The sequence below is a fragment of the Pectinophora gossypiella genome, chromosome 25 (genome assembly GCF_024362695.1).
Source record: "Pectinophora gossypiella chromosome 25, ilPecGoss1.1, whole genome shotgun sequence".
In the NCBI taxonomy this organism is placed as follows: Eukaryota; Metazoa; Arthropoda; class Insecta; order Lepidoptera; family Gelechiidae; genus Pectinophora; species Pectinophora gossypiella.
The window spans coordinates 8355530-8375524 of NC_065428.1; the positions used below are offsets into that span (position 1 = coordinate 8355530).

Below are 19995 nucleotides of genomic sequence, written 5' to 3' on the forward strand. Positions count from 1 at the left end.
ATTTTAAGGGGCTGAGTGTTGCCATTTTGAGGTCTCCCACACATATAAATATTCTGCTAGGGTCACCACTGGTCGTAAGACCGAATGTCTTTTTTAAAAAATATATTTTTAAATTGTTTAAAAGTGTTTATTGTGTCTGGAAATCTCTTTATTAGAAGAGTGGCCTTAAGAGTTAAATTTAGGCAGATTAATATTTTATTTTTTCAGAGTGGTGGTGCTGGAATCACATAGTCTACAAAGTAACACACTGTCGGGCGAAGATGGCAACGACTTATACATCCTAGCGGGCCACGAAGCTTCCTACTAAACCACGGTTATGGTACGATCGTGGTAGTATTTGGTAGGAATTCCACAAGAAACATGGCAACACAGCGCCGCAGTAGATTCTACTCGTAGAAAATGGTAGCAATTTCACAGGTGATTATGGTAACACTACGCAGATCGCGTGTGGTAATAATTCTACAGGAGATTATGGCAACACATTTTGGTAGGATTTATTGACCGAAATGTGTTATTTTTGGCATTTCGTAGTTACGCCTACGCGGATTATTGCTAACGATTATTCAAACAAGTAATAAATGATGCATATAATTTGACATCGGGTTTATGGTTTTAATAAGTGAAATTCAAAGGGACTTACATAAACTCATGGTTATGAACATGTCTCTTGAATATATTCATATTTAAACTAATATGATTGTGGACACATACAAGGGTTCTACGTTATACCCCGTAGGTCTGGGTCCATATTCGAACTCAGCCACAAGCCGCCACGGCAAGGACGCCTAACCTAAACAGCCTATATACATCCCACTGCTGGGTACAGGCCTCCCCTCAATCAACCGGAGGGGGTATGGAGCATACTCCACCACGCTGCTCCACTGCGGGTTGGTGGAGGTGTTTTTTACGGCTAATAGCCGGGACCAACGGCTTAAAGTGCCCTCCGAAGCACGGAATCATCTTATGATTGTGGAAAAGAGACTTATTTTAGAAGATACCAGCGCTAAAAATCTTTTAGCTGGGAGTAAAGTGAACACAATAGGGTAGTTTCCAACTAGTCAAATCAGTTGCTTTTTACTAAACGTCAAAACATGGAATTTGTATGAGGAAAAGCAACCTGTGACGTCATAAAAAAATGTGTCAAATGTCGCACTTATTATTACATTTTTCTTTATTAAAATTCGTAAATAAGTTAAATAGAAAAAAAAATAAAACGTTTTTCTACCTCTAGATCTGTCTTTATTTAGTAATCAGAATTTCATAATTTATCTTTGACCTAGAAAACTACCCAATTGTTAAAAGTTCAAAAAATTTAATTATCACGTAGTAATAAACCAGGGCCATCTATATTGTTTTTGGGGAACGTGGCATGGAAAGCCCCTCATTCATCATCCCGTTTTTCACAGGGTCCGCTTACCTGACCTGAAGATTTGACAGGTCCGGTTTTATACAAAAGCGACTGCCTGTCTGACCTAACCCGCGAAGGGAAAACCAGCCCAATACAGGTTAGGTCACATACCTCTGAAAATGCATTTCTCGGGAATGTGGGTTTCCTCACCATGTTTCCTTCACCGCTGAGCACGTGATAATCATTTATGATCCAAACATGAATTCGAAAACAATTTCGACAATCATTGGTTTAGAGTCCCTCATTGAAGACCCATAATTTCGGATTTTATACGTGGGTGATTATACTATCTTTTTTAGGAATCAATGAGGTTGGCTTAGCATTGGTAAACGGAAATAAACACGGAAGCAGTCTTGATACTCGCTGTAGTTGATCATTGGCGCCAAAACCCTTACAAAACAAAACACACTTACAGTAGCAAAATAATTAAAACACATAATAACGGGTTCTTAAGGCTTTTAAAATGGGGATATGAGACTCCCAAAAAATCCTATAATCGTAAAATAGTGGCAAAATAATCGTGCACTAAAATTTAAAATTCATTAATGTTATAGGTTTTATGTTGTCGCTATTTGTCTGTGCTAAGCAACTTACGCCGTTTCGTAAATAAGTTGACATACCGGTAAGTGACAAAAAGGCAAGCGCCGATATATCGAAATAATTTCAAAAAACATGAATAAAATAATTTGTAATTACTTTATTACAATAATTATTAATGTTTTTTGTAATTATTTATTTTTATTTTGGTGCAATAAATGAATAATTTCATATTGCACCAAAATAAAAATAAATAAATTACACATTATTTTATTAATGTTTTTTGTAATTATATCTTTTTATTTTAATTACAATAATTACAAATTATTTTATTAATGTTAAAATGTATATTTCGTTGCGTCATGTTTGAACCACAAGAATGCTTCCGTGTTTCTTTCCGTTCACCAGCTAGCATAGGTTAGGTTCACCACGGCCCATACCACAGCACTGCCATTCGAATTTTCATTCCATTGAAAGTAAATATAAAAGCAATAATTATAATACAGCGAAGTATAATTTAAGACTAGCGAGAGATTATGTTATGTACATTTGAAATTATTACATATTATCGCTCGACATCCTATTTGACGTAGCATTATAGGGTACTTTCCAACTAGTCAAATCAGTTACTTTTTTCTAAACGAAATTACCATGGAATTTTGTATGAAAAAGCACACTGTGACGTCATAGAAAAACGTGACAAAATGTCGGATTTATTATTACGATTTTCTTGATTAAAATTCATAAATAAGTTAAATAAAAATAACAAGACGTTTTTCGTTACTTTTAGATGTGTTTTTATTAAGTAATCAGAAATAGGACGCTACCCAATTGGAGTGACATACCCTTCGTCTCTTTCGTACTAAGCTGTATGCTTTAAGAGCGACAAAGACATATCTCTGTCCTGCTGTCATTCGAATCTTGCTACGTTAAATAGGGTTTAATAATCAAAATTTTAGGTGATATGTGGGCATTGTTTTTATCGATACGTCTAAATCGGCATATGTACCAGCCACGGACGGCGCGATTTATATCGAGGCGTTTGACCAATATCGGTACGACCATGATATAAGAAAACCAGGTATGCTCAATCCTATAACAAGCCGCCATTGCTAGCCCATTAATGACGTAAGAGTTACCACTGTGTTACCATTGAATTGGCATCTCCAACATTTCAAGGTTTTCAATTTTATTATCGAAAATTAAACGAATTGCTGACTAATGTACATAATTACTGTCACTTGTCACTATAAAAATCATTAGTACTGTAAGTAAATATTTTAAAAGTTCAAAATTCCCTTGCAAAGTAATTTGAAAACATTCATCATCATCATCATCAGCCCATTAACGTCCCCACTGCTGGGACACGGGCCTTCCCTATGGATGGATAGGGAGATCGGGCCTTAAACCACCACGCGGGCCCAGTGCGGATTGGTGGTTATTAACGACTGCTAATGCAGCCGGGACCAACGGCTTAACGTGCCTTCCGAAGCACGGAGGAGCTCGAGATGAAAACTTTTTTTTTGTGGTCACCCATCCTATGACCGGCCTTTGCGAAAGTTGCTTAACTTCAACAATCGCAGACCGAGCGCGTTTACCGCTGCGCCACCGAGCTCCTCCAACAAAAAAAAAAACATTAAAAACATTAGTCGTGGGTAATTTATTTTTTACAATATGGCAACGGCGGGTGAAGTGACGTCAGCGCGGCTTACATTGAAATATTAGCTGTCACAGCTGAGCGTACCTTATTTTATTGTGCCAAGTACGCACGCATTCACTGCGTCTGTTGGTCGAAAACCTCTTTATGATTCGCGTGCCTAGTACAGAGTCTGCATAGCATACATGACCAAAAGGTTCTAGTAATGAAAATTGAGTAAAAGGTCGTGTTTATTAACGGGTTACGAAACAGCGACAAAATTTTTTTACGGAAACTTAGGTACGAACATGGCCGAACAGACTCTTGTACATATCTTCAGCATTTAATGCTTTTACAATTATCTAGGTTTTGGCAATGTTATTTACACACAAACACTTCTTCTTCTATCGTGTCGATTGTGTGGTGGATTAATAACCTTATCAACCAACAGGGTTTCTATTGAGCCGCCAAAAGCCCCTAACATGACTCATGTAAGGACTGCTAACTTACATCAGCTGGCTTAGCACAGTAAGCACGCGACTTTCTCGCCGCGACAGAGATCGTCTGTCTCCTTCTGTGCAGTAATGTGAGAGAGTGACGGGTGACGTATGTCGAGGCGAGAAAGAGTCGCTCGCTTACGGTGCTAAGCCCGCAGTAAGTAGTAACCGGGACCAACGGCTTAACGGCTCCGAAGCACGGATCATCTTTCTTTCGGAAAATCAGGTGATCAGCCTGTAATGTCCTATGACCAAACTAGGGAGGGAACACAAAGTGATTTTCGTCACACACTCACGTCGGATCCCTAATGAGGTAGGCAGAGTTACAAGTAACCAAAGACAACCACTGTTGATACGAATTCCTAAAATGGATAAGACCCTTATGGTTCTTTCCGCAACACCTTTGAGACGAATCCTTTTTTTGTGACGCGAGTTATTGTAGATTTGCCGCAAATGGCATTAACTACTTGGCCGGACAAATGGGGAGCGCTGAAGGCTCTCACCTTCGAGACGAATTATTTTAAAAAAAACGTACAAAATTTTTCGTATCATTTTATTAGATCTCACTTTTTTACTATCAGATTTTTTTTAAGAAGCCGCTTCCATGCTTTTATACAATTATACAAGTTTGGTGTTTAGATAATTAGCACCCAATATCCGTTGAGTGTTTGTGACTAAGTAAATAACATTGCAAAAAAAACATGCACAAATCCTTACAAGTCTTGTAAAATCGCGGAACTAACAAAAGTAACTAAATAACCGTTACGTAACGAGTTAAAATTAACCGTTATTTTAATTATATAATATAATCGCGAAAAATGGTAACTGTGATCTTGATCTAGAAAAATAACAGTGTTACTACAAAACGCAAACTAAAAATAAACTAGGTTTGAAATAGTAGTTCGCGCCACGAAAGAAGTCGGCGGATTTTAATGAAACTAACTTGACAAGTCATAATAATTCTATTCAGAATCTGCGACAGTAGCGCCGCGGCCTTCGGGACTTCTTTCGTATACGGATTATATTTTAAACATAGTTTATCTCTTGGTCTTTGTTTTGTAGTAACATTGGTGCTAATTCCTGTAAATACCATCTAATTTTATTTTAGGTTATATCTGTCATTTTCTTATCCGCCGAAAAGGAAAGGGACGGGTAATCGACAAGCATAAAATTTATGGAACACACGTCAATTTTAAGCACAAATCTAAAACAACCGTCTAAAAATTCGCCCGGGTTATTCATTTATTTACTCATTCTTCCTAAAATTAAGAGCTGTCAATCATCCGTCCCTTTCCTTTTCGGCGGATAAGAAAATGACAGGTATAACTTAAAGTAAAATTAAGAGATGTCTGCAGGAATCGGGGCCACTGTCAATGTTTAAAACGATATATAGATCTTGATTGTCTGATATATTGTGTTGATTTTAACATGTGAAGTTTAAAAAAAAAAACAATTTTATTTTAAAATAATAAGAAATTAATGTTCTTTTATCACAACGCCCAAATGTTTTTAGTAATTTAATGAAAAAACAGTAAAATACGTTCGAGTTGAAATCAACACTTTGTATGCATAATGCATTTCGATGTAGATTATTAAAGAACTTATTTATTAATATTATATTAATCCCAATAATACAACCAAATAATTGTGACTATTTTTAAGTATCTGGTTGTAACCAAAATGTATGGGTAGCAATATTAAAAAATATGTTTTAATTAATTTAAAATTTAATGAAGATTTTCGTAAAATATACCTAACAACAACTTGCAAATAATATCCGAAAGTTGGTTAGGAAACCCTTGTACATTTTACATATTTAAAAGCAAAAAGACAATTTTTTTGGTATGTTAAAAAATAGACCATAGAATTTTGCTTGTGTACTTTGTAAATATAAAAACGATTATTACAAAAATATTCCATGTAGTTGATAGTCAATTGTATTATATTATTATCACTAGTGTTAGTAAAAATGTAATTTTTAAATGTATTTAATTTTTTTTACATATGGCAACCTCATTTCGGAGAGTTAGTTTAAAAATATGAATATGGACTGCAGGTGGTTTTAAAATACCTACATGATTGTTTCACATATTCGGCAGGACCGCTATAAAGTTTCCACGTGAATTTTTATAGTAATCAAAGGATTAAGTGAAACATTGGTGCTAATTCCTGTAAATACCATCTAATTTTATTTTAAGTTATATCTGTCATTTTCTTATCCGCCGAAAAGGAAAGGGACGGGTAATCGACAAGCATAAAATTTATGAAACACACGTCAATTTTAAGCACAAATCTAAACCAACCGTCTAAAAATTTTACGTCAGTCAATAACCCGACACATTAATTTACTCATTCTTCCTAAAATTAAGAGCTGTGAATCATCCGTCCCTTTCCTTTTCGACGGATATGAAAATGACGGATATAACTTAAAATAAAATTAGGCGGTGTCTGCAGGAATCGGGGCCATTGTGCGGTTCAATTTTGAAATCAGACTTTAATTTCTTGTATTTATTGTCTAGAAAATAATTTTCTGGTATAATGTTAATTATGAAAATGTACCTCATTTCATTTATTCAATTTCAGTGATATTTTGTGTCTATACAACTTAGCCATTTGTAAATTATCAAATTTCGGCTCTTCCAATATGGCAACACACATTTGTAGCTTTATTTTATTTTTGCACTTTTATTTTTCAGTAAACAGTTTTTGTTTATTCCACAGTAACAAGGTGTCTTGCTTGAAATAATCCTGTTTATTTAATAATCTTCTGTAATAAACATTTTATTTTTTACAGTTTTCTGTTTTTTTTTTGTTTTTTTATAAATATGTGACTCCTTAATTTTCCTCTATCTTGGTTTTTTTTACAATGCAGCCAACATTGTTGTAGTTCTTTAACTCAAGGACTCAAGTAGACTATACGTTATTTAGTATTCGGTAAAAACTTAACCAATTTCTTTAAACGTAAAAATCTTTAACATCCAACTTTTATGTTACAAGTAATCTAAAAGGGAGCGCAATCAGATATGCCATGTTTCAGTTGACTGACACCTCAAAACCCTTGGGCATGTCATGGGAGCAAGCTACAGAGGCTACAAGAGTTGAGAGGAAATATGTTATTCAAGCTGTACGATAAGGTGCAAAAGTCCAATCAGTTTCTTGCAAAGTCATAAATTAACTGGTTGCACTTAAGACCTCCTGGTTACGTGTCGTTTCTGTAATAGACCAAAACAACTTACAAAAACATAAATTTTATAATTATGACAACTAATGGTTCGTTATTTCACCACTGTTTACAAATAATTCTCTGGGCTTAGTGACTGCACTGCTCTTTGATTGTACATCCCATGGAGATAACAGGATTAGAAGTGTCATGGATGTATTTTTTCTGATAATTCGCCAAATGCTACATTAATTTAGGCGCGCGGACTGAGAATGGCTGTTACCTTATATACCAAGATAAAATATAGAATTTACAAGTTGTCCTATGATTTAGTCCTTATATTAGATATAGAGAATGGTTCTTTATGTAAACTAAAACTACTTAAATCTATAAAATTAAAACCTTAATCTCTTATGGCCGAGTTTTCCAGACAGAATAGTTAAAGAATGGGGTTTGGATATTAAAAGAAAATTCAGTCTTACTTAGACTTGAAAATTGTGGAACTGATCTAAAAAGCCGACATTAAAGCAATTCATTCAAAAAGCAATATTGCAATTTGACATTTGCGCGTATAAAAATACGCAATGTCAAGTAGTAATATTGCTTTTTAGGTGAATTTGTACAGTGGCGGCGCTAGCAAAATATTTAGGTGGTGCAAGACGTCATAGTAGCACCCCTCAGCCCCTTAAAATACATTTTTTTTCGATCAGTTTACGGCTACCGAAATTTACCTGTTTAAATGTTTTAAAAATGTTGTTCACGGCCTCCTGGTATGAGTTATATATGTGGCCGCAATCTAACCTAATGAAGTTTGTTAGCGGCCAGGGTGGACCAGTCTTGATTGATTTTGGCGCCCGGTGAGGTTGCATACCTGGCACCGCCCTAGGGCTGTCACTGAATTTGTAATTAGCCCACTTTGTAATTTTGGTTTGCATAAAAAACTTATTATAGGTACTTAATGTAGATATTTTGAGGATATTTAGAATTTAATCCAAAAAGTTCATAAGAGAACACCAGAATTTTGAAAAAGTTTATTAAATATACAGGCTTTTTCTCAGTATTAAAGTTTAGCTAGTTGTAACTGAGAATCATCCTAGAAATAATAAACATTTAAAAATAAAATAATAAATTTAAAGTAGTAATCAATGATGATAATAAATAAACCTGGTTCCCTAGATTTAAAATTATAATCCAAATCAAAGTCTGGCATAAAAAGTCTATTATTAAATTTAAAAAATATATGAAACTAAAGTAGGAATTAAATTGTTAGCATACAATGCATGCTGTGTATTTTCCTTTTTATTTCCTTTGCCTGTATTCTAGTTCCTTATTTAAAATATAGATAGTTTTCCTTTATAACTAAATCTTTAATATGTTGATAAGCTTCGCAAATTAGCTTCTTGGTAGAATTTTCTCAGGGTTAGCGTACAAACTTTATAGGATAAGTCTTACTGTTTTTTCTCTATCTATAAAATTGATAGTATTAAAGAATAAATTTGAATTATAATCAAAGAAAATTATAAATTAGATTATAGACGAGATGAATATTAGAAACGGATATTTATTTTCGTTATTGAACGGTAGATGGGTTCCATTGGGGTGTACATAGGCCGTAGATTAGTATGAGACAATTCCAGAGTTTCATGTTAACATTCGACATTGTTTCAGAACAAATTTTATTCCTGAATAAATTGATGAAGAGTATCCAGATGAGTTTTATTTATGTAGTCTAGACACCTTAGGGATATGAACCTTCTGTGCTTCCATATTATAGCTCACTTTGATACAAAGATCTATTTTACGAAGATAACTTTTTTTAATTATTAATAACTTTGCTATATAATGGAAGGCCTTTGGGTCAGTGTACTTAAGAGGGTGTGTAACCATTAAACCACCCCTTCCGCATTAATTGCACAAAAAGGCATGCACGCATTTCAAAAGAAGGAAAATATGTGCGTGTTTTTCGCGTTATAGAAAAAACATTGTTTTTTGTATTTACAAGTTCAGCTTCCACAGTAATATCACTCGAGAAATCCCTGCCACATACTAATTTAACTCCAAAATCAAAGAAACTAGAACAGGTTATAAGAAACAAAAACAAAAATGGATACTTAAAACAATTTATTACAAAACGACTTAAATAACTTATTACTAACAATTAATATATCACATTATTCCTCTTCGATCACCTCTGTGTCTTCTTCATCATCTTTCTTCTTCCCAGCGCCAGATTTTCGCGCCGACATCGCTTGTTTATATAGCTCCAAAGCTTCCGTTAAAGGCTCGACAAATCGATCGAATTCTATATCTTTCATGGCCTCTAGCACATCCTGACCTGTTAATGTCTTTTTATTCTTGTTTTTCACTATATTTGTCGCCGCCGAAGTAACATATAACACAAAAACAGATGCCGCTTTAGCGAGGCCGGTTCGGGCCTCTTTTGATATAGCCACGCCGTCCGGTAACGCTTCTTTCACTATTCTTGTTACTACAGCCATAGGCAGATTCAGGTCTTCCAATTTTTCAGCCATTTCTACAAGATTTTGTGGCGAAAAACAAGGAAATTAGATTAAAAACACAAACAGCCGCGAAAAATGAAACGCGGTCAAGCACGAACAAGATGACAGTGACACTTTGGTCAGTGTTACCATATTCAAGTAAAATATTGTTACAACTTTTTTCTATGGACACACAAAAATTAAATAGAGAATTCGGGACTCCATTATTTATTTACTAAAATATATATTTCATAATCTAATTTTCTGAATAACCAAAACCAATATTAATCGAATAAACAATAGCCTTAAAATACCTACACAAGGATATCTACACCTTTGACCTACACAATTTACGTAAAAATACTTTTTTTTTTTACAATAAAACAGGGTTGTACCAAATTCCGGGACTAAAGACGGGGTTAGAGACGTCCTTTTATGGTACGAAGGTACCGTAAAATTTCACGGCTGTCCCACGTGAGCGGCGCGTGTTATCGAAAGACTCGGGCACGTTATCGAATTAAGCACCGTGTTATGCGGCTAAGCATTGCGCAAACTCCAATAAGCACTCGCCATTTTAGTAACTTGGCTGTCAGTTCAGTGCGGATCGTACGTTGGGTCGGTGGGGACGTTTTTCCCGCTCTTTTTATCGATTACCTCGCTTGTAAATGACACAGTGTTATTGTCCTGTTTTTTAACAAAAAACATAACAAATAGTGCTTTGTCACCGCTCTAACATCGGGCTGAAGTTCGGGTATTCTTGTGGATTTTTGTGGAATTAAAACGTCGTCGTGTTTGTGTTAAGGCTGTATTTTTTTGGATGTAAATGTGGTAAGTCGGTCTGGTATTATTATTAATACCCATAATATTTTGTTAAATGGTCATCTCTATTATTATTCATTGTCATGTAAAAATAAACGTAGTTTATTAACTTTATACTTAGATCTTACTCTACAGGTTATTTTTCTAGAAAAAACGACTTTTTTATTTCAATTTAATTGTTCTTGTTTTCTATTATTTTTATCATGAATATACCTATAGTCCACTCTTCTTTTCCGCTAAAATACGCTGCACGAAAGGTGAAGTACCTATTAACTTACTCTTTAGCTAGGTAAATGTAAGAAAAAAACCGATTTCTTCCAATCTACAGCTGGGTGACTTGGTGAGCAACAAGAAAATAAATAGGATCACGCGTGCAATTGTCTGCTTTATAAATATATACAACAAAATACGCAAAATGCTTTCTTACAATTCAATGTTTATTGTAGAGACTTCTCTGTGATGTAGTGTTCATGAATATGAAGCTTGCTTTATAAACTTAGTTTAGTAAGTATCTATCCTAGATTCAACTTTTGGTCACATCACTAATCTAAGAGCCATGGTCTTGTCGGTGTAGCATTCTCCATGCTAATTTTTTGGGTAAATTAGGGCACCGGTTTCTCTCTTGCCTTCCGCCTCGCAGTACTCTGATCTTACTCTACAGGCCTCTCTGTCTGACGCGAGTGGGATGGCGCCCAGAGTAGTCTATTGCAAAGCCGTACTAGGTCTCCTGTCTTCCGTCTCTGAATAGTACTGACAGTTACTACTGCCCTCTGTCAAGTTCCAGGTTACAGTCCCTGTAACTCGCCTCTTCCGTCCTGCATTGCCATACCGATGGCTTCCATTTCCGCTTCTGCAGCTGTTGAGGTCTTCACCTGTGTCCCTGGGCATTAGGTCTGAGCCCCTATCCGAACTCAGGCATTATCTCGCTCCGCCGTAATTTCGATAGAGATTATATTTTGCATTGCTATTTACATTATTATTTAGTTATAACCATTCCATAGCATTATGTGAATCAACCTTGGAGTCTTATCAACCACTTATCAGGGCAATTATTATACCATAACGTTGTTTTCCAACATGTTAGAGGTTTATTATTAACATAAAATACTACGATTTTTATCAAAACAGTGTAAAAAATTACATTTAAAACATCGCCTGCGTTTTTACACTTCGATCGAATAACATCATCGTCTCCCTAGAGTTTTTCATAGAGTTCGCTTACTTGACCAGAAGATCTTCTAAGGTCTTTAGGTCTAACCTTCTAACCAGAAGGGAAAACCAGCCCAATCCCAGTTTAGGCCACACATACTTATGAAAGCACATTTTTTTTGCAATAGGCTTTCATATCGACTTTTCATGTAATATCCGTGTTCCATGATTCTGACATCATAAAGTCTATAGGTATCCGACACTTTATCCAACTTTCCAAGTGATGCAAGAAAGGCTTGTCACCACCGTATCTAGCGAGAATGGATATTTCGTAGCTTTCTTTGACAGCATTCTTTCTTCTTTTTTTTCTTTCGTTCGATGGATAGGTATAGATAAAGATAAAAAGATAAAGATTTTTATTGTTTTTTTTAGGGATAAAGATTTTTTTGATTTTTATTGGGTAATTCGGAAGCGCATGATTATCTTTTCATTTAAAAGATAAGATCAAAATACCCATGTGAATGTGACCATAATGATTAAAATGATTGCTTATCGCGGTATGTACAATTCTTATTGTCGTACGGTCTATATCTTTTGTATGATCACGATTCTGCTTATCGCGATTCTGCAGACAGAAAACACCAGTGAAAACGGCTAAATATGACCTTAACATTTGAATTTACATTAAAACGTTCAGTAAAAGCCAGATATTAAAACCTGTATGCCTAGTTCACCTGTAGTTGACGTAATCTGCGGCCAAATTCCACGGTGACGTGATACGAAGGTCGCCGAGTGACCTCAAGGGGTGCTCCGAATATTAAGTGCTCATTTCATCAACTCGCAATTATGTTATCGTTTCATTTATTTAATATTTCAGCAATGTAATTTAAGGTTAACTATTTGAATATTATATGTAGGGTACAGTTATCAAGATAATTTTATAAAAGGATTTATGTGCGTTTGACAACGATTCAGCCCGGTCTTGATAATGTTGTCTCTAGCATCATTATCATAACCCCGAAGATGACTTATGGCACAGTGAATAGAATTATATTCTATATATTCGGAACAATGAACACAAATGTACCTGAACTTTGGCCTTCACATCCATTAGTTGAAAATCTGCTTTTGCAATTGTTTGTTCACCTAGTCAGGGGGTAACCAAGTAAGTCAAATAGGTTCTCAAAATCTTGTATTTTATAAAATATGAATGGCAACTACGCCGTAATGACGTTTGCACGTGCAAGATGTTTAGACATATTATTTAAATAATAATAAATAAGTATATTCAAAGTAGGTATGTTTAATAAGTAAGATACTTGGCTCTATTTGAGTGTAAACATTCCACTGAATGGTCAACTAACCTTTGAGGATAAGGTAAAGATAGCCGAGGCCAGGTTAATATTATTATACATTATAAGAAGCTACGAAGTGAATATAATGGCAAAAATGTAAATACACAGTTATGTATACCTACCTACATAGTTACAGCTTCCTAACATTCATAATATATGAATCATACGTATTTACATTCATCATAATGATTGATCAGCGAAAGATACATAGTGATAGTATCGATAGCATGTCAAGAAACCTAAAATCTGAGATTATACAATAATAAAATATTTATCTATATTTTTTATCACAATAACAATCGACCGAGTGAGTAAACATTTATATTTTGATCAGTGACTCATTTATGATGGATTGATAGTTTTTGGCAAACCTAGCAAGATTGGGTGATCGGCTAATGGCACTCATTCGAGCAACTTTGCGGCGAAGTTCGAAGCTTCCAAACTGCTGATCCCGCAAGTAAGTTAAACTAACTCTGGGGGTTTCGATAGTTTGATAAGTTAGATAAGCTAATAAGCTGCTCTATCGAATCAGAAATGAGGAGATCCGCAGGAGAACTAAAGTCACCGACATAGCTCGGAGAATTGCAAAGCTGAAGTGGCAGTGGGCAGGACACATAGCGAGGAGAACCGATGGCCGCTGGGGCGGAAAGGTTCTAGAATGGCGACCACGTGTCGGACGACGCTCAGTGGGTAGGCCTGCTACAAGGTGGACCGACGATCTGCGATGCGGGCAGCGCAGGACCGATCGTCGTTGAGATCCTTGGGGTAGGTCTATGCCCAGCAGTGGGCGTCGTACAGCTGATGATGATGATGATGATAAGTAAGATGATCTCTATTGAGACCATTGAAGCGTATGACCGCACATATATTCAACTAAATTAACCTATCCTAAAAGAAACAAAAGCGTAGGCGCAATATCGTTTTTTTACTATTAACGCTATATTCTTATTAGAAGATAATTTACAGTCGAACTTAGACTCATCCACGGATGTCATAACATTCACCACCACCATTCGCCACTCTAGAGCGAATAAATTTCATTTATTTATTTCATTGTTAACTCATCAAAATCGACACCAAAACTACATATACGGTCACGAGCATTAATATGTATACACTTTGGTACCATGTCACATTAACTTTTTTGACAAACTGAACTGTAAGTCTCACTAAATGTCAAATATGTAAATGCGACAGAGTCCTAAAGTGGGTACGTTATATTGCTCATGACTGTACATGCTGTCACCCGCTCCCCCATAATCTCTTTTGCAGCAAACAGACCCATAACACCAGTCGTCTGAAGACAACTTGAAATGCAAGTTAATCGTATTAAATTGCTTTATATGTCATGGTCATCACACAAGCATTACACCTGCAATTTCGTCGTAAGGTGTCATTTGTTAAATTGCAGGCTAAGACTACTTGCTGCGTTTAAAAAATCATAGATAATGATGTACAATTGCAACACTGCGACGTCTAGTATACAGCTAATCTATTAAAAAATAATAGACAAAAATTGCTCAAATAAATAGATTAAATAGTTATATTGCATTATTTACTTATACCTATGTACATGCACCGTCCCCAACTCCAATATGTAGCAAGTTAATTCACCCTAAGGTTACCTGGAAGAAATTGCTATTTAGCAACAAGGCCGCTGATTGTCCTTCTCTTGTCACATTTGTAATTGTTTTTAGTGTTGTATTTATATGTGTAATAAAGCGTTTTTGTATTGTATTGTAATTATAACGTTGAAAACTCATTTTTTTGTGACAGCTTACTAAAATCAAGAGTTAAAAACGCGACACAGAAATATTACTGACAACAAATCTGTATTGTAAAATAGAACTAGTAAAATATTCGCTAAACCCAAATCCGGGTTTTGAACCCAAAACCTGGAATCTTGTTTTTTAGAAGCATGCAGTATTAAGTTACCTACACACATACTCGGTATGATTTATTATCCTGATACTAAAGAATTTGCTTTGCAAATGCCTTTCGGGTTATTCTTGTTCCATCACTAAATTATTTAAAAAGATATTTTGATAATTTTAAATAAGTACCGTATTTTAAGTGGTCCTGAATAAAATATTTGATAGTCAACCCTATTATTCTTAGAAATAAGTAGGTATTAAATTGTGTCGCCATAATAAATACATTTTACTATAATTTTATTAATATTTTAAATTTTAAATAGAGCAACACAAACCTCCCCAAAATAACAGTAAAAAAAAAATAAGTAATTTATTTATTTATGTACAATAATAAGTTGGTTATTATCATCAACTGGTGTCAGGGGTACTATTGAGCCGCCAAAGGCCCCTGACATGACTCGTGTAACGACTACTTACTTACATCGGTAAGTTGTAATCGGGACCAACGGCTTAACGTGCCTTCCGAAGCACGGATCATCTTACTTTCGGACAATCAGGTGATCAGCCTGTAATGTCCTAACCAAACTAGGGATCACAAAGTAATTTTTGTGATATTTTCCCACTGGGTTTCGAACCCAGGACTTCCGGATCGTGAACGCTCAACCACTAGACCGTTATCATACTAAAAGCACATTTTATTTGTAATCAGGTTACATAGGACATTTCGGGTCATAATTACGTAATTTATACAGAATTACATTAAACCATTATATTCGAAATTTCGTTGAACTTACGTAAAACTTGTTTTGGTTTCGCCTTTTTAAACATTAATTACTTACGAGTGGGTACGGCAGTTATATCATTAAGTTTAATTATTAAGTATAAATAGTTTAATTGTAATTGCTTATAACCCACGAAAAAGAGGTATTTATTTGGTTTGTACAAGCACCAGCGGTTTTTCCTTTGCGGGTTGGAAGGTTATACAGCATTGTTTATTTATTAAACGTAGCATGATTAGAGAAACATCTCTCGTCTCTTTTACACTAGGTAATGTACTGTATCTCTGTCCTTGTCTGCTACGTTGAATAGAGTATACTAACTACTATTACTATTACCTAATCCAGTGGCGGATTTACCAGTAGGCTGAGTAGGCTGAAGCCTAGGGCGGCAGATTTTAGGGGCGGCAAATTTGGCCCAAATTTTTTTGTCTTACAGAAGTAAAATAATAGATATTATACCTATACACAAAGAAACAAGTGACAAGAGTTATAACATTTTAGTAATGCACAGTATACTGAACATTCTTACGTCTGTACGGGCTTCAACCGAACATATTTTGCTAACTTTGCGCCGTGTTTTTGGTAGCGCTGTGCACTCGACTATAATTAGTATCGAATTTCAGAGGTCAGTAGGGGCGGCAAAATTTGAATAGCCTACTGGCGGCAAATTTGTAAATCCGCCACTGACCTAATCTGTGGTATAGTAGCCTTAAACTCCTCAAACTTAGACAAAAAGAGTCGCTTGCTATAAGGTAATATGACATCATAGTCGGCCGGCCGCCATTGCAACGACGACGTCATCGCAAAAAATAAAGGCAATGACCGATACGCAGACAGCCTTTTGGCATTTTCATTGTATTTATTTAATGTGGTAATTACCTATTTTCTCATTATTCGGGGACATAATTATTCCGAAATACAATGTACTTCATGGATATAAAAATAGGATTTTTTTTAAATATTTATAGTCAAATTAATTTATTAATTCTTGAAAAATAACAATACGTCTTTGATTGTTTTTGATATACAGGGTGTTAGTGACATTGTAACGAATACTGAGGGGGTTGTTTCAGACCATTCTGAGTTAAAATCAAGTGGAATTTTCCGTCGCAAAATTCATGATTTTTTTTAGTTTTTTTAAATTATTTTCAATTCTATACTTTTGCGATGGAAAATTCCACTTGATATTAACTCAGAATAATCAGATGAATCATCCCTCTCAGTATTCGTTACGATGACACTTACACCCCGTACAAGTACATATGGTAGCCATATAAGTAGGTATGGGTGTTAGTGACACCGTAACGAATACTGAGGGGGATGGTTCATACCATAATTCTGAGTTGATATCAAGTGGAATTTCGTGTCAAAAAATTCATGAATTTTTTTCTTTTCTTTTTAATTATTTTCCAATCCATACTTTTGCGACGGAAATTTTTACTTGATATCAACTCAGAATCATGGCCTGAACCACCCCTCAAAGTTTTCGTTACGATGTCACTAACACCCTGTATATTTGGATCACATTATGTAATTATAGAATTATGTTGCTACCTATATTGCTTCTCTTTATTTTGATCACAATAATGACAAGTGGTAGATGTAATTGTGCCTGGGTGAAATATAAAAGGTCATTATGTATCCAAAAACAAAGATAAAAGATGCATAAATGTCTGTTATCCATGACATTAGAAGGTTAAACGAAGGTAAAACTGTGCAGCGCCATCTTTATTGATTTTGAGGAACTTAGCCTGGAAAGTCCCTTATTAGGAATGGCAGTATACCTAAAGTTAGTTTAAAGAGTGAAAAGTAGGTACATAAGTAGGTAGTAAGTATTTGTTATAGGTAACTACTACTGTTTGTTTTGTTATTAAGTATTTGTTATGTTATGTTATGTAGGTAAGGTAGTGGTTCCGTCTACGCATCTAGTCTTCTCTCGTTTAATTTGTGAGGTCAATGACCAACCTCATCAACCCTGGTGTCAGGGTTATTACTGAGCCGCCAAAGTCCCTGACATAGCCATGTCAGCTCTATAACATAACATAACAAATACTTTATTGCACAAACAGGAAAAAACAAAATACAAAACAAAAGAGAAATAGAATTAGTACAATAGGCGGCCTTATTGCTAAGTAGCAATCTCTTCCAGGCAACTTATATGTATACTTACTTAAGTAAATAGCAGCCGAAACAGATAATAAATTACTATCATTATACTTTTTCACGCGCTACACTGCAGCTGTACAAGTGTACAATATCCTCTGTCGAAGGTTGTCTGGAAGAGATCGCTCTTAGCGAGAAGGCCGCCTTTTCCCACCTTAGAATAAGTTTATCCTGTAAATGTCTTGTAAAGGGTATAGCGAGGTAAGGAAGACGAAATGGCCCCCATGGCCCATGACGGAATTATCATTTGTACTGGTATTGGCACTCTAAAAGAATACGAAATGTAAGGTCGTTGACCCCTGACCTTGACCTGTCTTTGAGATATTCAAAAAAGTTCGTACGCGCGCCGAGTTTTTTCAAAATTTTTTTTCCGAAAAACTATAAAAGCTAGAAGGATGGGACCAATTGCGTATAATTAGGGATACTTTGAAAAATATTCTGAATTTTTTTCAGAGTTCTGGTGAAATGACAACTGTGCAAAATAATTAAACAAAATATAAATATATTTTTTTAGTACTGTTCTATTATGTTTACCGCGCCAAAAAAAATATATAATACTCTTTGATTTATATACTTACACCACACAAAAACTGATTAAAATCAAAGAGGCGCTTCTTGAGTAATTATGAATTTACTTATTGTGCGTACGGCTGGTAGGAACTAATTAAAGAGGTCGTTTTTAGATTAATTATTATAATTACATGTTAAACATAATTTTAATCATCATCATCACTGTTTTCATTTATTACAACATTGACTGCATCATTTGAAAATATTTTCGACAGAATTTCAGCAGGACGTAAAATGCGAGATAGATATCTCGCATGAGCTAAGTAATATAATTATTACACTTGCGGCATATGAAAATCGACTTGCGAAAATCGTATTTTGGGCAAAAGAAAACCCATTTATGCAAACCGTTTACAATTTGTACTACGAACTAGAGTTTTAAGTTTAGCATCCTGTAGCACTTTCTTCATAATAGTGGCATCATTTTCCGTACCATAAATTGGCCCAGCAAAATCAACTATAAACCCGTTCGTAGTACAGATTGTAAACAGTTTGCATAAATGGGTTTTCTTTTGCCCAAAATACGATTTTAGCAAGTCGATTTTCATATATCGCAAGTGTAATAATTATATTATTTAGCTCATGCGAGATATCTATCTCGCATTTTACGTCCTGCTGTAATTCTGTCGAAAATATTTTCAAATGATGCAATCAATGTTGTAATAAATGAAAATAGTGATGATGATGATTAAAATTCTGTTTAACATGTAATTATAATAATTAATCTAAAAACGACCTCTTTAATTAGTTCCTACCAGCCGTACGCACACTAAGTAAATTCATAATTACTCAAGAAGCGCCTCTTTGATTTTGATCAGTTTTTGTGTGGTGTAAGTATATAAATCAAAGAGTATTATATATTTTTTTTGGCGCGGTAAACATAATAGAACAGTACTAAAAAAATATATTTATATTTTGTTTAATTATTTTGCACAGTTGTCATTTTACCAGAACTCTGAAAAAAATACAGAATATTTTTCAAAGTATCCCTAATTATACGCAATTGGTCCCATCCTTCTAGCTTTTATAGTTTTTCGGAAAAAAAAATTTGAAAAAACTCGGCGCGCGTACGAACTTTCTCGAATATCTCAAAGACAGGTCAAGGTCAGGGGTCAACGACCTTACATTTCGTATTCTTTTAGAGTGCCAATACCAATACAAATGATAATTCCGTCATGGGCCATGGGGGCCATTTCGTCTTCCTTACCTCGCTATACCCTTTGTGTGCAATAAAGTGTTTTCATTATTATTTATTAGTATCAAACTGTCTTTTACAACAGTGATGTGATTAAAAGGACTAAAATAGTGTTGTTACTAAGTAGTTGATCGATTTACATATTTATTTGTATTACCTAGGTACCTATATCTTAGTAGGTTGCTGTAATTATTTATGTTTACAATCTCGAATAGTATCTAATTACATTACCTATTTACAGAAGGAAAATAAACACTAATTCACGATGCTTGCACCTCATATTTTTCATTCATAAATTATCACTTTACTAAAATTTATGTCCTTGTAAATTTCTAACAATGTGGTTCTCACACTT

At 34.9% G+C, this 19995-nt stretch overlaps 3 protein-coding genes across 13 annotated transcripts in view; 2 read left to right on the forward strand and 1 right to left on the reverse strand.

Moving 5' to 3' along the window:
* Nucleotides 1-19995, forward strand: part of LOC126378032 (mitogen-activated protein kinase kinase kinase kinase 5) — a 189934-nt gene that overhangs the window by 49687 nt on the left and 120252 nt on the right. For 5 of the 6 annotated variants that reach the window (XM_050026102.1, XM_050026103.1, XM_050026104.1 and 2 more), the window contains one exon: nt 208-2162. In XM_050026102.1, coding sequence (XP_049882059.1) covers nt 208-307 — 100 coding nt within the window. In that variant the 3' untranslated portion in view covers nt 308-2162. Of the gene's footprint in view, nt 1-207; nt 2163-19995 lie in introns of those variants that run through there. The other variant, XR_007568029.1, reaches the window with a different exon arrangement.
* LOC126378213 (DNA polymerase epsilon subunit 3) lies at nt 9345-9859 on the reverse strand. The gene has a single exon (XM_050026435.1). The coding sequence runs from the start codon at nt 9767-9769 to the stop codon at nt 9410-9412; it is 360 nt and encodes a 119-aa protein (XP_049882392.1). The 5' UTR covers nt 9770-9859; the 3' UTR covers nt 9345-9409.
* LOC126378056 (C2 domain-containing protein 2) overlaps nt 10320-19995 on the forward strand; it is a 74798-nt gene continuing 65122 nt past the window's right edge. For all 6 annotated transcript variants that reach the window (XR_007568031.1, XR_007568030.1, XM_050026162.1 and 3 more), the window contains exon 1: nt 10320-10564. The gene's annotated coding sequence lies outside the window, so the exon portion shown is untranslated. The remainder of the gene's footprint in view (nt 10565-19995) is intronic.

Bases quoted from the DNA above. Each gene is read 5' to 3' on its own strand.
- LOC126378213 (XM_050026435.1), bottom strand. From the start codon at position 9,769: ATGGCTGAAAAATTGGAAGACCTGAATCTGCCTATGGCTGTAGTAACA.